The sequence below is a fragment of the Opisthocomus hoazin genome, chromosome 8 (genome assembly GCF_030867145.1).
Source record: "Opisthocomus hoazin isolate bOpiHoa1 chromosome 8, bOpiHoa1.hap1, whole genome shotgun sequence".
Classification (NCBI taxonomy): domain Eukaryota; kingdom Metazoa; phylum Chordata; class Aves; order Opisthocomiformes; family Opisthocomidae; genus Opisthocomus; species Opisthocomus hoazin.
In genome coordinates, this window is record NC_134421.1 from 32,966,640 (window position 1) to 32,987,358 (window position 20,719).

The 20,719-nt window shown below is 40.8% G+C and overlaps 1 protein-coding gene and 1 long non-coding RNA gene across 4 annotated transcripts in view; one reads left to right on the plus strand and one right to left on the minus strand.

Annotated features, from left to right (window-relative positions):
• LGR5 (leucine rich repeat containing G protein-coupled receptor 5) overlaps window positions 1–11,456 on the minus strand; it is a 97,309-nt gene extending 85,853 nt beyond the window's left edge. For all 3 annotated transcript variants that reach the window (XM_075428864.1, XM_075428863.1, XM_075428862.1), the window contains exon 1: window positions 11,185–11,456. In XM_075428864.1, the coding sequence (XP_075284979.1) occupies window positions 11,185–11,402 (218 nt within the window). In that variant the 5' untranslated portion in view covers window positions 11,403–11,456. The remainder of the gene's footprint in view (window positions 1–11,184) is intronic.
• A 454-nt stretch (window positions 11,457–11,910) lies between these two features.
• LOC142362239 (uncharacterized) overlaps window positions 11,911–20,719 on the plus strand; it is a 63,584-nt gene continuing 54,775 nt past the window's right edge. The window contains exon 1 of the long non-coding RNA XR_012764852.1: window positions 11,911–12,036. This is a non-coding gene — a long non-coding RNA (uncharacterized LOC142362239). The remainder of the gene's footprint in view (window positions 12,037–20,719) is intronic.

Below are 20,719 nucleotides of genomic sequence, written 5' to 3' on the forward strand. Positions count from 1 at the left end.
ATCAGCCAGGAACTGCTCCTTAAGAGCATAGAAATACACTAGTTGCTTTGTCAACTCTTTAGACCCATCTCCTAAAGAGTCACATCGTCTAATACTGGTCCAAATCATGTCATTGTGAATGGACTTCATAGCACAGAGGAACACTCAGATTAATGCCTAAACCTGCTAATAAATGTTACATTGTCAAATATTTTAATTGCTGGAACTGTTTCTGATAAACAACATCACTTTACAGACAGAGGACAAGCAGAAGGTTTATTTCATGTCTGATTTTGTTTCACTCTGTTACAGCTAGACATGTATTTCATTTATCTTTAATGCTAGTAGTGATATTACTGACTGAAAGAAAATAAACATAATGCTTCGCTGCTACATTTTTTTATTTGGTTGGTTGGGTTTTTTTGCTTTATGTCTTTCTGTTATTATTCTCCTGTAGCTAAGATTTCCATCTGTTTACCAAATTGACATCGTTACACGATGATACACAGAGTGCTTATTTTCATTTAGTCTAATCTTGATCAGTACATATTTATTGAACAACCGTCTTTATGCTGCCTTACAAAAGCTGCAAACACTTAAATGGAAGCTCTCCATGATGAGAAAATAAAAACCATTAATGAATGTCATTTACAATTAATTACTATCATTGTGTACTTAGGTAATTACTCATTCACTGAATATGAAAAACAAACCTGTTTGTGTACTCAACATATGGTGATATTTGGATGAAGAGTGAGTAATTTCACAGAATCACAGAATCACAGAATAGTAGGGGTTGGAAGGGACCTCTGTGGGTCATCTAGTCCAACCCCCCTGCCGAAGCAGGGTCACCTACAGCAGGCTGCACAGGACCTTCCCTTAGACTAGACTCACCATGACCCAACAGATACCTCTACAATAAAAATAACTGTGACATACCAGGACCTCAAACCACATAATCAAAAGGAAATTCAGTTCTAGCTTCATTAGGAACTAAACTGGCTCATAATTAGTTTTCACAAACCCTTATCAGAAGAGGTTGAACTATCAGCATGTTGAGAGCATGCAGCACTTCCCTGTATACTTCCCACACAGAGATACAGCACTGTAAATAATACCATCCAGTGAATCTGGATATTACAAATTCCTTGTGAAATCTGATGCTCTTAAAGCACTGCCCTATGGTCAGACAACAGGACCACAGAGCTACATGACTGTAAGATGTTGTATCCATGATGGATGATAAACGTAGAAAACAGACCACATCTGGCTTCAGGTTTACGGGATTCTTCACAGATTGACCAGAGACAGCCATTGAAGGCAGAACACCTGAGGCACCAGTATGTACAGAAATGTGATTTTGATAACTCTATTTGATGTGACAGTTCTTTCTGTCTATGAGGAACAGCATGAATGTACCACAGTACTGTGTAAGAATCCTCCAAAAAAAATCTTTTGCTCTTTTCAGTGAATGCTATCAATAACGACAACAAAAAGGCTGAGAAACTAGAGGAAAATCCCTCCTTCCTTAAACTGCTGGAAAGTCTGTACAGTGGACCAAAACTCTCTGACACAACACAACTCTCCTGCCAGAGTCTACATCCTGCCTTTGGTCAGGCACTGGAACAGGCTGCCCAGGGAAGCGGTGGAGTCACCATCCCTGGAGGTGTTAAAAGTCTATTAAATTACACATATGGAATGACATGCAGAGGTGAATCTGGCACTGGGTCTTTTTTCTCCATTCCCTATAATGACTTATTTTAAATATTCCACCCAAATAACCTAAGAAATACTTCTGCTACAATATTCTTCCACATGTATCTCTTCCTATACAATGCTTTTTTCTATTCCAGATAAAAGGTTTTTGCCTTATCAGTATTCAGTAAGCATTTGTTTTATTCTAAAAACATATACTTCAAGATTTCAAGAATGTGTTCAGCCGTGTTCCATACTGTCTCTAGCCTTCAGGCAGACAGGATGTTCGAAGATGCTTGTCCTGCCCTTTCTTTTCACATCTTCTGTATTGGCCAGAAGGAAATATAGTTTTGGTGCTTGGCAGTTCACACTACTCTACATATGTACAGGCATCAGGTAAGAGGCAATCTGAAGCTGAGGAATTTACAGCCTTCCCAGACGCTATTCTCAGATCACGAGGTTTCACATTGTCCCTTTTCAGTGCTAGGCCTAAATAACACCACGTGAACTCCTTATTCTGCTCCCTATTACTCTTCCACAGTGCCCCACACTCAATTTCTAAAAAGACCCAGCAGCAGTACTGCCAATCCTCACTCTTCATCCCACCACAACTATATACTTAGGTGTCATCTCCACTAGAGCCAGTAAGTGACAAACATTCTTTGTAACAACTATGCCAAGGTAACTGTACCCTACAAAGTCTTCTTGCAGACATGGCACAAATGTAAACTGTGATTTGCATTACTGCCACTTCTCCTGAGGGTTTAAAAATGGATAAAGTTGCCTGATGAGAGCCACATTTCACCACTCTGTAGCACTGATACAGACAGATTCCCAAGCTACCTGCTGTCTCTTTCTTCACAATGCACTTTTTCCTCTTCTGTTAATCTTCCTGTAATTGTGTGTGCCTGATGCAAGTTAGTCAGTGTAGTAAGGCTTTATGCAGGGACACTGTGAGACTGGCATTTACTCCTCAAGACCCTTGTCAGGTCACAGGGTTGAACCTCCACTTCTTTTGGCCCCCTTCCAAATCCTTGTCTTTGCACAACTTCAGCACAAGTGCAGGCAATACTTCCATATTGCACCAGGCATATGGATCCTGTATTTTCTTGTCAGCAGGTCAAATATTGCTTTCAGATGCCTGCATAGACTTCATTTGTTCCAGTAAGAATCTTATATATCACAGAGTTCAGCTTACATAGATAGCCATGAGGAAAAACTGAAAGGCAGACGTATATCCATATGAAGAGAAGAAAGTCCTTTTGGATTTCACCTTATTTTACCATGTCATACTCATAACTAGCACCTCATTAAGAGTTTTTAATCTACAGATCTCCAACATTTATCAGCCTCCACCAAATTAGTCAAACTCAGATGTAGGTAGTTGTCCCAGCCATCACATATATACAGTAAGACTACAGAAAAGTTGCATGATTTGCTTAACTTTGTAAACTACTTCATTACTGTATCCAGGAGCAGAACTCAAAGGACTTGCTATCTGAATCCCAGCTATAGCTATCTGATCATACTCCCTATTTGCAGAAGCAGTTCCTGCCGTTTCCTCATGCTTCCAAAATGGCAATCTCTGCAAACCAGGGTGTTTAAGAAACATTGATTTCTATGCCTTCATAAGGATGAACCTCGTTTCTGGATACTGGACAATTTGGTCTGTCCCCCACCACAAACATAAGTGTAACCTCATCACTTGCGAGACCAACAGGAGAAAGATTTAATTTCTGAGGCAGCCTCCATGCCAAAGTGATCAAGGATCAAGCCCAAAGGCAAGTTACTCATCAAGGTGGTTTCAGAACAGGTAACTTTCAGTGATGGGCGAGAGAGAACTTTGTCTTATCTTACTTGCTTCCTTTGCCAGCTATGACCTACTTCTCCCCTCAGGGTACACAGAGACTCATTTACAAACTCAGTGAATGCCAAATCTGTGCAGTTACACTTCCCTAAATGCTGACATAATCTCACATCTGTTCTTTCATTCACTTAGACTCGCATTTATAACATCACAGATACAGAAGACATGGTATAACTGGCATCTTAAGATACCTACTGCTGCAGAAACAACGGCTAGGAAAGTTTTATTTCTGTGTAATACCAGTGCTGTAACTATTCCATCCTCAAGCAAAGCAGACTGAAGCATTTGGTAAAGGAACTAACAGCAAAAAACCTGAAGAAAATAGAGAAGTAGCAGTACTAAACACCAGCTTTACTTCTCTAACTCCTACCTCCCCTTCACAAATACCAACATCAAATTATTGTACACTTTTCATGGGAAAAGTTGTTACGATACAAGCAGGAAAAAAGAAATCACCAGACTTAAAGGGTTAAGTTTATAGACAATCATTACACAAATTAAGCCCCAATCCAGAAAATACTTCTGCATTACTGAAGTACTTAATGCTTAAGTTTGGTAACATCAGTAAGCATGGTTACTTTCAATAAAAAGAAAGCATTTATTCAAGTGTCTGCAAGAGAGGGGAGAGATTTTGTGTGGTGGGAGCTGTAGTTGTTCTGCTTTAGGCTGATTGATACTGGTTTTAATTTTCCCAAATCCTGTCTATACACACACATATCCACGCACACAGTATCATATCTCCTGTACAAAAAGACTATATTTCTATGATATAATGCAAAAAGTTTCAGCAATTTTTTTATCAAAAATATGTCCTTAAAATTACTTCATTGCAATTACATAACTTAACACTGTTGAAAGACAAGTCCATTCCAAATTAAACATTCATTTTATGTAAGATTTTGAAAAATTTTGAAAGAAAGTCTTTTAAATGGTTTACGATATACATAATGCTTTAGGCTGTGTAATGAGACAGTGTAGCAGAACATCTTAGTGAAACTATTCCACACAAATGAGTTGATACTTGGGGAAGGGGCTAATTGTTTTAGAATTAGTCAAGGCCTTGATCCAACAAACATTTGCACATGTAATTTCAGTAGAACCATTCCTGACACTGAAGTTAAGTATCTGGAAAAGTATTTGCAGGATCGGAGCCAAATCATACAATTGGGCTCAAACTAAGAGTCCATTTGTTACCAATAAAATCTTAATTTGGGAGTGGCTGATTATTATAAATATCTTTGCTGGATAACACTACATACACTTCAGAGTAATTATTTTTTGCAGCAGTGTCTAGCCATGAAAATACAACTTGTCCTTTCTGGGATGGATCTTAGTGCTGTGGCCACTGCCTCCAAAACCCAAAGCTCACAGCTAAAAATTGGTAAAACATAGCAAAATAATAAAACCGGAAGGTGGTATCGCGAATGTGTTGCCTGAGCAAAGGCCTTATCAAGCTGGGGACACCCTGTACCAGTTCCCGGGCATCTGCACTGCTATCCCATTTCATTCGTGCTTGGAGTTCCAGGTATTGCTGGTTCCTAGTATAATACTAGCTGGCTTGCACTCTCTCAGCTTGAGTGATCACAACTCTTGAGCAGCAGCTTATGGGGATCTCTTTCATTTAAATGGCAAAGGCATTCCAGGATGGTATTTCTGTTTGGGTGCCTGCTTCTTTAATATTCACTCCAAGGTCTCTAATTCAAAAATTCCAAGCTGTTGTCCATCGGCCTTTAGAAAAAAACATGCTTCTTGGGACTAAAAACAGGGACGCCATGAGTTACTCTCATATATAGTCGAAGCTGTTCATTGTCTTAGTTTTGCGCATTTTTCATTTAAACCTCGATTCCAAGAGAGAGAATAGGGTAGCGCTCCTTCAACAAGTAACAGTAACATCATTTCAGGCCCTACCCCTCCCCAACTACATTTATTTCTTTTATAATTCTTCAGGCACTAAATTTTTCTGCATTTGATCAGTGAAATTGTACAGAAGTTTCTCAGGTCTTTTTGGCAAGAAGTACAGAGCATGTAGCATAAGGATTTGCCACATGAATTGCTAAATCTCTGAGGAGCAAGCATGCTTTGATCACATCTCATTCTTTTTAAACTTTTCTTCTAACTGAAGTCTAAAGCTATTTTGGTATGTCAAAAACACCACATCATGTTCTGCCCTTAGTCAGTTTACTTGGAGCCAAAGGAACCACACCTTATTTACCATGTTTTTTACTGGGAAAAGAATCAGATCTAGATCTGCTGGACAGTTCAAGGAAGTCAGGGAAAATACCCTAAATTGTATTAATTGAGATGATTTAAATAAACAATTAAGAAAGCAGTGCATCCAGATGAAGTATTATCTTGGCCAACAAACAGAATAAAAGAAATCGATCTGGACTGCTGCAAAATTGGTAGCAATTTTAAGCATTTGAAAGACAAATGACATCGGAGAAAAGACTGAGTTAACCAGGGAGCACTTGAGGAAAATCTAATCTCTGCTGGCATGCTGGCTGGGAAGGTCAGCCCAGTGCACGCGTTCTCAGCTGGAGTCGGGCTCCCTCTGCCCAGCCAATTGTCCTACGCACTTCAGATACCAAACCAAACTGATGGTGCCTTCACCCTGACAGCTCCTTATATTCTACCAGCTTAAAGACAGCTTCCTTTTCCCTGTCAATTTATGCAGTGCTTCCACGAAGCAAACGCTACAAAGGAGAGGGGTAGTGTGTGAGTGCCTTTTTCCTCCCTTCTGAGCAGCACAAGGCTCTTCAGGAAGCCATTGTAAAGAGTTATTTTTAGCACTGTATTCTCAAGTGAGAAGAGTCATGTTCTCTTCTTAAACACATTTTTAATTCACATTTTTAATTCAAATTTTTCACAAAGAAACTAACTTTGAATTGATGCATTAGGTTTTCAAATTTAAAGCAAATCCCTTGAAAACTGGAAAACATGAACTTTAAATATTTTGTTACTTCTTCAGTTTTTATGTACCTCTAATTTATCTATGTGTGCATTTTACCTTTGCATACCTACTGTTGCCATGTGTAGAGAGGAAATGCCCTGTTTTCTTTTCAAAAGGGGGACTTAACACTAAATTCTAAATCCAGAACCTGGATTCACCATCATCCTCAACTGGGACAAGACTCAGATCATTAACTGAAACCACACAGCAATCATTTAATTTGTTCCAAATGGAAAGGCGCAAAAATGGCTTGCAAAGTTTGTAGCTATGCAAAGAAGTACTTTCTAAGATAAGGCAGACATTTTACTAACTACCTAACACCTAAATCTTGTCAAGGCATCTAGAAGTCGTACAAGACTTTATAAAGCTTACTTCATAAGAAGATATCTCGCTGTTTGATCTCTTTGAAAAACTGTGGTCATTCCCAAGATACCTTAGATGAAGATGCAGACAAGATCTGAGTTTGCACTGTGAGATCAGAATGACTACAATAGTGCAAATTTACCCCAAAGAGTTGGTCATACTGTTTTTGGGTATTCCTCACACAGAAACAACTATCTTTCTTATTTCAGAAGTGTAGATAATTTCTGGGAATATACTTTTAACCTTCAAAAAGTAAGTAACTTTTTTCTCCCACTGTAATTTTTTTTTCCTGTTTAGTAGTCTTAAACACTTTCTGATACCCTATAGAGTTTTGACTGTGCTCTACAGGAATATTTATCATCAAATACAATATTATGGCAATGAATGAAGCAGAAGGCCAAAACCTGTTTGAAGACTAATATGTTAGGCGCCTTGTAATACGCACTAATTTCGTCTGCATAGGTTTTACTGTAGTACTATCAGTGTTACCTGTTACCATAGTTTTGAAAAATATTTTTTCTTAATCAGTTCTTTCTATGACGAATTAAAAATTATATGAATCAGATTTTCCCAAACCTTACTATGCATATTTACAATGTACTCAAAATTAAACATTTTAATGCAAATAACACGTATCCCAAAATAATTCATTAAGTAAACTATAATGTAAAACATAATGTACCATACACCGCAATATTTATACATGTATGCATGCATGTCTATGTCACTCTAAGATGGTAACATTATGAAAATATTCTGCTTAATATTCCACTTAAAATATTCCATGAAGTTTATCATTGAGAGTTCTTGGTCACAAAGAATACAGCATCTGAACTGTCAGACAGCCCTGGCATTCATAATAAATTTACCTTTCTGTGCTATCCAGACACGTAACAGAGACCCTAAAAATCCTTAAGAGTTATCTTCTATGTTGTCATCACACGAGATATGAAAAGGTTTTTTGTTTGGTTGGTTTTTGTTTTTTTACACTCATCATACTAAATATTCTTGAACAGGAGTTGCCAGATTTGACACCATTTTTAATGAGTAATTATTTTGGAGAAGTAGGGTGAGCCTGTGGTTAAATAATAGAGTTAGGATAAGCTGTTCTGGCTTTAATTACTGGCTTTGTCATAAACTTTACCTCTAACTTGAGAAAGCCTTTGCCTCAGTTTTCCACATCACAGTAAATGGTAACAATATTTCACTAACCTACAGGCTTGGTTTGAGAAATAACGAGGGCCCCATGTACAAAAGACCTGCAGATCCTGGCTTCTTCTTTTCACTGTGTACTGATAGGAAAGCGACATGTTCTTAATTTGAAACAGAGACTTCATGCTGCCCTTCATCAGCACATGGAATTCACATTTTTGTCAACAGGAATTACATTAAATACATTGAGTACATTATTTAGCCTAAAAGTAAATGAAGAAAAAGGAATGGAAAGAAACTCCTGGATTATTCTTCTGTGCTCTTAAAAAGTTTAACAGTTCATGGCAGCAGACACATAATCATAAATAAAAATTTTTTTTGTGGGAGGCAAGAATTGCTGGCTAGGAATATAAATGAGAGCAGAGAAATGTGTAGCAGGTCCATCGGTATACTACATTTAGCTCTGCTGCAAAAGCACCATCATAAAAAACATGCAAAATTCAGTCACCATAATATATCATGCTCTGTACATATTTGTCCCAACATAAAACAAACCTTAATGGCCTCCGCATTTCAACTTTTCACACAATTTCCAGTGCACACCAAGAAAACATTTACCTTTTTTTTTTTTTTCTACGTGAGTGTCCAGGTAAGATAAAAATGACAGAAGTTTAGGAAAAAAACTTTAAAAGCTCAAACTTAACACAAGGTAGTACCACAGACCGTTTTTGGCCAGCTGTATCTACTATGCAAGAGAAGATGGGTTTTCTTGCTGGAAAGAGAGTTAATGTGAGTACACAGTTTTAATCTCCTGGTTTGATCTGAAGTAAAAATTGTCACAGCGCAAAATGAGGTTTCTGTTTTTCTGGGGAAAAAAAAAACCAAAAACAGAATAATAACAACAAAAAAAACCAACACCAAGGAGCATCTGGTTGGCCACTACCAAGCTCAGGGAGGCAAACATCTCTATAACAAGCAGGCATGTTTTAAAATTTTCCATTGCTTAGCCATCTACAGAAAATGAGACTTGACAGTTCTTTACGGAACGCAGGCAGGAGCTACAGCTCTGCATAATTAGGCAATAATTAATCAATCCAAGGAAAACAGCCTGGTAAATTTGGAAAAGGGTAAGTGTAGCTGCCTACGTGTATGAACCAGTCTTTTATACTGTTATATAGCCTATATGCAGCCTTGAACATTTAAAAGTCTGCCTGTCCCACAGTGGGGTTTTTTTACTTCAGGGTGTACACTACTGAACAGCGCAGAATTCTTCAGTGGAGAAAGACATTCCCCTGCTGAAGGACAAGAGGATTTAAAAGCAAAAGTGCAGACCAGATCACAATCCCACTGAGAAGCAGGTTACTGGAGTTGTGTACCTTTTCAACAGCAGAGGACCACAGCAGTGGTATTTTGACATCATCACGCATATTTACATTCTCTTTTTCTTCATAGAACAGTCAAACAGTGAGTTCTCTAATGTTTTTCCAGTTTTAGCATTCCTCCAATCAACCAAGAATTTAGGGCATCTACTTCTTGACACAGGGTATGTACAACTTAATTACGCCTCTATAACTTCATTATCTATCTTTCTGCTTACGACTTTCCAAAGCACCAGAAAACACTGTGTCTTGCATACATCCAAAATCCTGACCTGCTGCTTTTGAAACCAGTGGCAGACTTTGTACGTGTCTTAAAGATAGTATCTTTATTACGTATAGCCAAAGTTCTGCTCTACCATAAACGGTCATTCAGTAACACTGACTCCTGCCTCTTAACATTACTAATAACTTTGAATTTATGTTTATATATATAATAAATATTTTTACTATTTTACATATATTTATATATTATATAATTATATATAATATATATTATACTCATATTATAGTATACATACAATGTTTATGATAAAATAAGCTAAACCTGATCTTATTAAGACAAATTGCAAAACAGGATTTACATGGATAATATTTAGAAAAGTCTTTCAGCTGCACATCATCTTTCTAGATCAATGCCATTTCCACTAAACTCTTTTTCCTAACATATACTTTGTACTTTACTGCTTGCACTTCATTTCTACCTTGTCTATGTTGTCATGTTTGTACTTCTCTTAGGCCATTTCTAGTTTAGTTTCACCTACTTTCTCAGATGCAACATATGTCCTTTGAAGTACGGCATTAACAGAGAAGTGAGTTGAGATTTATCACTTTAGTGCCCCAGACAGACAACCCTGGGAAAGCATGTTTACAGTAACCATAGCAGCAAGCATGTCAACAGCACGTCAAAATATATAGATGGACGAACAGACTCAGAAACAGACATTGTATGCTGGATATGGCCGATAAGCATTAAATTAACATGCTACTGGACACAGAGAACTGTACGAAGTCAGTAACGAGGCCACTGAAGTAACACTTCTGGCGCACCAGCGCTTGCAAGACACAAAACCGAGCGAGGCTAAACGACGACCCTTCTGCTAAAAAGAAGGACACGAAGAAGCAGCTTCCCCACGGTGTTGGGTGGGTTTTCTTTTTTAGTTAACTGAAAGTTTCTCCGTCCCGGCCGTCCCAGTCCCCCCAGGCCGCAGCTCAGCGCGCCGCAGACCGCAGAGCGGTGTCCGAGCTCCGCAGCCCGGCCCGGCGGGACCGCCCCGGCAGGCGGGGACTCGGCGGCGCAGGGAGGGCTGCGGCGGGGCCGGGGGCTGCGGGCCGGGCCCGGCCCCGGCACAGCCACCTGCCCGGCTCCTGGGAGCTGGCTTTATTTATCGCTTTCCTCAACCCGAGGGGAGATCTGTTAAAGATTAAATCAGCAGCAACCGCAGTTCAAAGCCCTGTCCCGGGAAGCAAAGGTGAAGATAACGTCCCTGCGGATCTAACCGAATTTCTGCTGTTGCAGCTGCCTTTAATTACCCTCTAAACGGCACATCACACAGCGATCCTCCGGGCGCCGGACGGGGCACCCCGATAGCGAGATACCCATAAACGCTTTACAACCCACCCGCTGATTAAAAAGCGATTAGAAACTTATTTGAAGTCGGGCGTTTCCTAAAGGGCAGCGGCGCGGCAGCGCACCGACGCGGCGCGCCTCCTGTCACCGCCGGGGGCCGGCCCGGGCCCTCCCGCGGGGCCGCCCCCGCCGCCGCTGCCCACTCCCCGGCCCGCCCGCTGCCCGCACTTACAGGTAAGAGGTGAAGACGCTGAGGTTGGCGGGCACGGCCGTGAGCCCCAGGTCGGAGCAGTCGGCGCGAACGAGCATGCCGTCCTGCTCGCAGCGGCACGGCGCTGGGCAGCCCCGCGGGCGCTGCCCGCCTCCCCGCGCCCCCCGCCGCAGCGCCGGCGGGCAGAAGAGGAGGAGGAGGAGAAGGAGGAGGGCGCGGGCAGAGCGGGACGTCGCCATGGGGCCCGGGGGTTACCGAGAGCCGCGGGGCGGCCGCTCTCATGCCCCGCGGCGCGGCGGGGGAGAAAGGCGGGCGCCCGTCCGGGCTCCGGGAGCTGCTGCTGCGGCCGCCGCCGCCTCGCCGCTGTCTGTGGTAGCATCTCAGCTTACACGCTGCTTTAAAGCCCTGGAGCCGGCACTGCGCGCCCGCTGACGCCGCCCCAGCCTTGCCCGCCGCACCGCGGCGGGCCCTGCCCGCGCCGCCGTACGAACGGGCGGGCGGGGGCGGACGCGGGCCGGGCGGGCGGGGAGGCGGGGGCGACGACACCCCCACCGCGCTTCCCGCCTCCCCGCCCGGCCGGCCTGCGGCCGCTGCGCTTCGGTGCTCGCCTCAGGGCGGTGATCTCCCCTCAAGGCTATCTCCCCTCAGGGCGGCGATCTCCCTTCAGGGCAGGGGCGCGAGCGGCGGACGTTTCTGGAAGGCGGCGGGACGAGCGGCACAACCTTCCCACGCCCGAAGGGAATCTGCCCTCGCAGCCGTTGGAAGCTCTCGAGCTGTCCCCGCACCCAGCTCCTTGCCGCAGGTTTCCGCTCCTCAGGTTGTGCCGAAAGTGGCCTGTGACTGCCTGATGCCAAAGCCTTTGGGGAGGGAAAGGTGAGGACGGCAATTTTTTTCAACCTCCCCCCCCAGTCGTTTCTAAGTGCGAACGAAGTTGACCACAAGCTCCAGACTGGAGACTAGTTAGCAGTTTAATAACCCAGTCCCAGCCCGATTCCTGTTTAGACTGGTGACTGAATGGTTGGTTGTGATACTTGGTATGCGTTGGAGAGTTAACGTTTTACTTAAAGGTTTTAGTTAAAGGTTTTATGCTACGCTGTCTTTCAACCTACATTTAAGCCTGAATTGAGAGCCTAATGGAAAAGCTGGCAAAATACACGCTTTTATATTCTACCTAGTTTTATCATCCCCATTCCCATCTCTGGACCACCATTTGATGTAATCTGAGCTGCAGAAGGATCTTGCACGGGAGCTCAAGTGATTTTTTTTAAATAAAAAAATAAAAAGGAATCTGCTGTCTGGCTGGTTAGACCAGAACGTTTTCTAAATCTAAGCCTATGGGGCTGCTGGAAAGCTTTTCCCTGACCATCACCTTATCCTTGGCTAATAAAAACAATGGCTGAAAGCATAGATTGTCCAGAAGAAATGGCTGATGAGAAAAATTCTGCAGGAAGTAGAGTTTTCATTATGTATCATCACATCTGTCCAGGAGACCTGTTCCCCCAAACCCCTCTGACTGTTTCTTACCCATGACTAATATCACTATGAAGCACTTTTGTCACTGAATTTCATGTTTTTAAGAAGTTTCGTGCTGTGCTGAAGAAGTACATGCTACAGGCTTGATAAATTGTGAATACTTCACTTTCTTCTAGGGTGAAATAGTTTCTATTAGGCATCCGTACCGGATGATTTTAGAGTCCTTAACATGCACTGCCAACAGACGTCAGAATAGTTGTAGTTAACAGATAAGTAAATATTTTTGATAACTGTAGCAAAATAGTATTATTTATACAACCTGAGGCCATTACACACATATTTTGATTGTTCTAAAAAGCAAACTGTATACTGTTTATTCATTTTCTGTTGAGGATTTGATAAGCTTGCGTGAGATATCTGAAGTTAGACAGACATAGATTCATTAGTAGTGAGGGTTTAACTGTAAAAATCCTCCTTTGAATGTTGTTTATTTTGCATTAATACATTTGTTCAGCTAGTGGCTTTCTTTGAAATATTTAATGTACTTCAATTTTACTTAAAGATTTTTTAAAGAAGAGGAGCGTGAAGATTAGAAGGATTTGATAGGAATACATATGGAAAATTCCTACCTTTGTACATTTAAATTAGGCTGCACAGTTACTTCCTTTCCATGTTTCTCATAGGTCTCTGGTTCTCCATAAAGAGGAAAGGAAAAACATTTGTCAGTTTGGTAACCTCTCTGCGAGGTGCCGTTACTGTTGCAAAAGGCCATTGGGACGGTGGGATTTCCTGCAGGTTCTGACATCTCAGCATAATGTCCTGGTCACTTGGAGTGACATCCATGGTACAGCCATCAGTGGTCTTTGGCTTTTGTCAAGGTAGTAAATAAACCCCTTAGGGATCTCAGCAGTGTGCTCTCTTGAATTTCTGTCTTCCTGATAGTCAGGCAAAAAACCCTATCTTCTGAAAGTGACATGTAATATGATGACCCTCCAGCCTAAGCTCTATCAGTACAAAAGATATCTTTATGGAATGTTATGTACAAATAAACAAAGCGATATGCTGTGTTATGTAGTGTTAGCACACAAAAAGCATACCAGTTCATTTGTCAAGAATGCACAGCAGATATGTATTTAACATGCATCTTTTAGGTCGTTACTTGTGGTATGACAGATTTTAGACGTTATGTAAAATCTGAATTTAAAATATAGGACTGTAAAAAGCAAATTGGGTATCCAGAATATTCACGTCCATTTCACTTGTGTAAGCTTTAACTGCATGAATTGATTTTAAAAAAGACTGTGGCTAAAGCGTTTGACAATGGAAATTTATGCTTAATCCTGAAACGATCAGTTGTCCTGGCCAAAATGGAGTTTACAGGAGGGATGTTCACACATCCTGCACTAGCAAAGGTAGCAGCTACTGCTTAAATATTAAGGCAAGTCCAATACAGCGGCAAAATAAAAAGCACAGCAGTAAAGGACAGGGTAGTTTACAGATGAATGTAGCTTTTTTTTCTCTTTCTTGTCTATGGATGAAGGCTAAATTCCTAGAAGGCAGTACAACGGTGTGGTTAAGCTGTGGAGAACATAAAGCTCTTGTGCAGGGTGGCATTGCTTTTTCTACCCACTGGGAAAAGAAATTCTTCACTGAATGTGTTGAAGTTATTACACTGAAAGGGTTCGTTAGGCAATTGTGAAGCTCTGCAAGCCTTTAGGCTGTGCTACTGTAGAGCAGTACTGCAACTGCCTAGCGATCTGTGCAGAAGGATCCTTTCCTATTTGCAGGACACCTGATGTTCTGGCTAGCCCTGGAGAATGGTGCATGTCTTTTAAGATTTATCACTATATAAGGTTTTTATACATATAGCAGAAGGCTATTTATATACTGTGTTCATTCGATTCCGTATTTACCTGTTGGTATATGTTCACGTTCATTTGCATCATGTATCTATCATGTTTTGCTGAGGATCTTAAGCTAACACATCTATTTACATCACTTTATTAAGCCATGCAATGTTCTTCAGACCAAGGCAGATAGCACCATTTCTGTTTTACATAGAGATAAATGCTAGTACCCAAAATGTAGCATGGTTAAGACAGAGTCACTGCTAGAACAGAAAGAAATACAGGAGTTTTTATTACCCTGGCTCAATTTACCACATGGCTCCAGCTTGTCAGTCACAATAATATTATGGATTCTGTGACATCAACTTGTTTTTGTTCAGGTTTTCATGCTGTTTAAGGCATGCTATGCCATGTGTCTTTAGAAATCATCTATTTATTCTTTTGTTTGGCACACTGCCATCTAGCTGCACTCTTCACTCAACCGTTCTATAGTTGGTGTAATGGTTGGACCAAGATCAAACATCTGACAGGTAAGATTTAGTTAGGTTCACCTGAAATATTCTTTAATAGTCAAGTTGCTGATAGGAAGAAGGGACAAAAATAGAAACCCAACATTATTATTACTGTTACAATTTGTAGAGTAACAGTTGACTTACCCATATAATTTTGAAGCAAATGCTGATGGGAACATTATTGTTAGTCTGAACATATCTGATAGTAAAGCTTGCAACATTAATGGAAAAGTCAGGATTACCCAGGCACATTTTAATAGCTAGGCATTTGGGAAAAGAAACAAGGGAAAAAATGTAAATACATAGGATGCAGATTTACTGAATGTTTCTTTGGAGGGAATGAAAGCTGATCATTACAGTAATTCTCTGTTTAGGAAATCAAATCCAGGTGTTAGAGTGAAGATGTGGAAGTAAGCTATATGAAGAGAACCGTCTAATATTTTGAGGTGGATGTGACATCATTCAGGGAATTACAGCCAGGCTGCAAAAGCGTTAAGTGGATATTTCACAAACATGGGAAACATGCGCTTTAAACAATACTTTAAGTGATGCTTTTTAACTCTGGCATTTGCTGGTCTGTTATCTTATCCTTGTACGTCTCATGTAAAGCCAAAAGAAGAAAGAGGAGAACATGTAAGCTATGCCTAAAGGTACATGAAGAGTGGTAAGACATTAGGTGAGGAGTAATACCTTTCATCAGAACAACTAATGTTTAAAAACAGACAAGAGCTCTCTTTTTGGCTCATCAGTCTTTTTTTCTCAAGCTATATCTAACTATATCAACAGTTACAATACAGTTTCTTTAGAACTGTGACACATGGGAGTGTGGTAGCAAGGCAGGTCAAAGCACCTGTAGCCTTCCTCTGGTCACGTGTGTATACTGTGGTCTTAACAGCGCCTTCTGGTAGTCAGTAAATCATTGCAGCACGTCTCTGAACTGATTTGTCCTGTTTGTGCATGCACAGAAAAACACATAGTAGCTTTGAACCTAGATGGCAGGTGGGCTCAAATGTTTCTCAGAAAGGACTGAAAGGATGTGAATTCTGGAAGGATATGTTGTGATGGATGAATCCCTTTGACTGTTTCCTGAATTGCAGCGTCTTGGGACTCTTACTTTCTCACCCCACAAAAGTAATCAATAGCTACTTGTTCCATAGAATAGCAGGAGTCAGAGCCAAACATTTAAAAATGCATTACTGTGCATTATAGCACAGTAGTAAGTCCAGAGAGTGCTGCGTTCTGTGGTGCTTGTCAGTGGAACTTTGAAGAAGATCTCCAAAATATTGTTCACTTAATGCAACAAAAGTTCAGCATTCCCATGGAAAGTCAATACCTCCACATCTGTGAGGAACAGCCAGTGAACAGAGGGTTGCAGGTTTGGTTTTTTTTACCTTAACACTTGTAAAACATAAAACCTTTGAATATGTGTGCATGGGGAGATACATGATGTATTTCTGTGTCCTCTACGTGCTGTGGGGATCTGCATTCTTCTCTGGGTAAAAGACAAGAGTTGATACATACCATGTGCACACATAAAGTCATTTCTTAATTCAGCAGCTCATACAAATTCTGTCCAATTCTTTTCATCCTTCCTTCTCTCACTGCCTCTGTGTGGTAAACACCCTGGGGTTCGTGTGGTTTTTGAAGTGTATTTGCATGATATTGTATAATGAGCTATTACTTTGTTTTGTACTTGTTTGAAGGAGGTCACAATAATTGTTTTTTTCTTCTTTTTCTTTCTTGTGGTGGCTGTAATAGTTTTAGTCTTTTTGGGATCAGCTGCCATGCAAAAGGAAGAAATGTGTCTAAGAAAGAAGGACCTAATTGTGACAAATTGTAGGAAGGCTTTAGATGTGGTGTAATACCTTGTTTTCCTGTAAATTCATCTCTGGAAGGGGGGAGAGGTCTGTATTTTTATTTCTGTCTCTGTGTATTTGGCTTCTGAGGTGTAAGCACAGAAAAAGCAGATTTCTTTGCAGAGAGGGAAGTCAAGAAGTTTTCGTTAATGAGTAAGACCAAAACATTTCAAACATATCTTGTGATAGCAGTGCTTTTACTATTCTTGACTAGAACTTTGGACAAATCAAACAGAAAATACCTTATAGGACTTCATTTTTTAAGAAGTTTTTGAAAACTATTTTTGTATTGCCCAGTGCAAAATTAATCAACAAAGCTTTTTTGTACATACTTAATCAGAACAGATGTTGAAGCGTCCATGTTTCTGTGGCTCACATGCTTCATCCTTGCTTTGTAACATAGTGATAAACTGGCAGGATACGTCACCTACCTCTGTTGACTCTTTTAAGTTGATTCAGTCCAATCTCTGCAGTAATTCAAAATGACACAAAGGGAGGGAAGGAGCAAAATGTAGGTCAGTGACCTTCAACACACACACAAACCTCCACCAGAGCCCGCTAGTGACACAGGTCATGTTGGAAACTTACATGGATGTACGAGAAATGCTGTTTCTTTTGCATGACTGGGAATTATGCAGGGCCCCTGCTATACATGGAGGAAGGGAACTGGTCAAGAATTTGGACAGATCAACCAGCAGGGAGGAAAAGTGGGATTGTGTGCCTACAGCTGCCAAGGAGATGAAGATAGAAGGAGCCTTATGCAGGGGAGCATGGAGCAAAGGGAGGAAGAATGATTGCAGCACAGATGTTTACAGGAAGTTGAGAGTGGGTGAGTCAGAGGATTGCTTGTATTTGAAAAAAGAGAATGGGGACACTCAGAACTAGTAGGAGGTTTAGAGCAGGTGAATGACAGGGAGGTCTTTACAGAGAAGAGGAGGGAAGGTTGCATACAAGAAACTTTCAAGAGGAAGAAGCAGGATTTCTTCATACCTGCAATAAACTCAGCCAGTTGAAACACACAGCTCTGAAGTTTCTATGCCCTTCTACAAACACGGCCCCTGATAGCGTTAATACTCTGTGAATTGCTATGAGTTTGCGTTAAATATTTTTGAAAGATATAGAGATATATTTCTGGACTGACTGTCAGAATCAGGGCCTTATATAACAGTAACATGTTTGTAACATGCATTGGGTTGCTCTTCTGTTCCTTGGCAAGGCTGGTTAGCTGGCTTTAGGGCAGGCATGTTTATTTTGGGATGTGTTTGCCCTTAAGGCAAGCAACTTGTTTGAAAGAGTTTTGTAAGTCCCACCTTAACTGAGTGTCAGCATAGAGCCATGACAGATAACATCTTTAAAAAAGTGGGGAGCAGGGTGTTGCATTGTTTAGCTTCATCTGGCATCGCTGAAGACAAAGAGGTCCCTGCAGAAGGCACTTGCTGGCCTGTGGCTTCAAGCTGAGAGAACTCTTATCTCCGTTCATCAAGAACGCGCAGGGAACCTACAAGCCTCTTCCAAGGCTAATGCAGTTGCCCGTGCTGGATGGTTTGAATATACCTCCAAATGCTGTCATCAGCAGTGAAATTTCCAAACACATGGTTGCTGCAGGACTTTCTTTGTAAAAGAGTGTCTGAAAGAAGCTCAGATTTATAGTTTATAGACCTGGTTCAGATCTGCGAAACTTGTAAATCCGGAGTAATGTTCATTTTGTTGTAGTAGCTGAAAAGGCAAGATTCTCAGCAATACCAAATTAGTACAGTTACACAGAAGCCAATATGTCTATTTCTGTTAATAATTCAGGCCTCTGAGGGTTTGGCTACTTTTCTTTAGTAATTGATGGAGACAGTAGGAGATGGGGAGAAAGTGTTCATACCACCCAAATTTAATCTTCCAGGCATCTCTCTGAAGCTGATTAAGAGTAACAGACTCCTCCAGAAGGTGGTTCAAAGCACCTGTATTATTTTATGTATTTGTGGGTAGTTAAATCAAGGTTTTTATGCAAAAATCTCCTTGCATTTATTATGATTAGAGTTGCTGCTGCAATGGAGCAGAGCCCTGATAAGTTCTATGCAGGAAAAAGAAAACTTTGTTGAACAAGGACCGATATGAAAAGCCCAGGCTTAATATATTCTGTTTGTGTACATTCTTTGGTCTGCATTTGGCTCAATATATGAGCCCCTGAGACAGGTGAAACAGAAGGTTGGAAGTAAATCAGCACTAATCGTTTTGGTCTAATGCCACTTGGGATATGTCAGAAGGAGCAGTGGTATAGAAAGCAGCATTTGGTCAAGTTTAGTTTTCTCTGAAATATTTCTGTGAACTATGGTAAAAACAAATGGAATTTAAAATATACAAAGGGAAAGAAAATGATAAAAGGATAAAGCAATACATTGTATTGAAAAATAATTACTTTTAAATTTGACCACTTTGAATGGCTTTCCAAAGCACTGAGTCAAAAGCAATGTATTTGTATATTTTCACTTTCATATTCATTATAGGTTTTCCTTTTCAGGGAACACATCTTGGTCTGTAGAACAAATACGCACTTATTATACTTAATATTAAGAATAATAATGATTAATGCAGAATTTTAGAAAATGTTATTATGGAAAGAAGTCACAAGTGACAGGGCTGTTGGCTGATGATTTTAGGGAGTGTTTCTGTGAACATGGGAACTTAATGCCATTGAAATGATTTGGGGAGAGAAGAACACTTGATAAGGGATGCTGTGTTGCTGGTGGGTGGCCGTGCAAAATTCAGCTGTCCTCTTATTTTGTTTCAGACTTCTGTCCTCTCAGCAACTTGTAGTTTGACCCATTTGTAACAGAGAGCAAAATCTGTCCTTTTCATACAGTGTCAGAGTTTTAGGAGAAGTTATCAGATTATGCGTTATGTTACGTATAGGTATGTGAGTATACATTAGCATTTTGTTCAACTTTTTTTTAGGGCAGGAGCATATTATTCACAGGTGAATTTGAGTCAGATCAGAAACTACTCTTTAGTAATGCTTATTTGTGCCCAGAAATCTTCAGAATGCAATATTTCTATTTATTCACATTTTCAAAATATAACTGCTAATTTTGAGACACTAGTAGTTTTTGCTGTCCTAACTTTGCACAACTTGATAACAAATTGAGAATAACTTAAAAACAGCTTCAAAAGCTAGACTAAGTAAGCTGTTTTGAACTCCTGAATTCAGATTTACTGTGGTGATCAAAGAAGATTTTTTATGATGTATTTTACTTCGGAGCTTTGATGATTAGAATTTCCTCCAGTTTTACATTTGTCCAGCACTATATCAGCAAAGTTTTTCCCACTGCATTTTTTAAGATAACATTTTTCTGTGCAGTAAGAACTCTTGCTTTATAGAATCATAGAATCGTAGAATCATTAGGGTTGGAAAAGACCTCTTGGATCATGAAGTCCAACCGTTAACCCAACACCACCATGCCTGCTAAACCATGTCCCAAAGTGCTATATCTACACATTTTTTGAACACCTCCAGGGATGGTGACTCCACCACTTCCCTGGGCAGCCTGTTCCAATGCCTGACCACTCTTTCAGTAAAGAAATGTTTCCTAATATCCAGTCTAAACCTCCCCTAATGCAACTTGAGGCCATTGCCTCTCATCCTATCGCTAGTTAGTTGGGAGAAGAGACCAACACCTGCCTGGCTACAGCCTCCTTTCAGGTAGTTGTAGACAGCAATGAGGTCTCCCCTCAGCCTTCTCTTCTCCAGACTAAACAGCCCCAGTTCTGTCAGCTGCTTTTCATAAGACTTGTTCTTCAGACCTTTCACCAGCCTCGTGGCCCTTCTCTGGACACCCTCCAGCACCTCAATGTCCTTCTTGTAGTGAGGGGCCCAAAACTG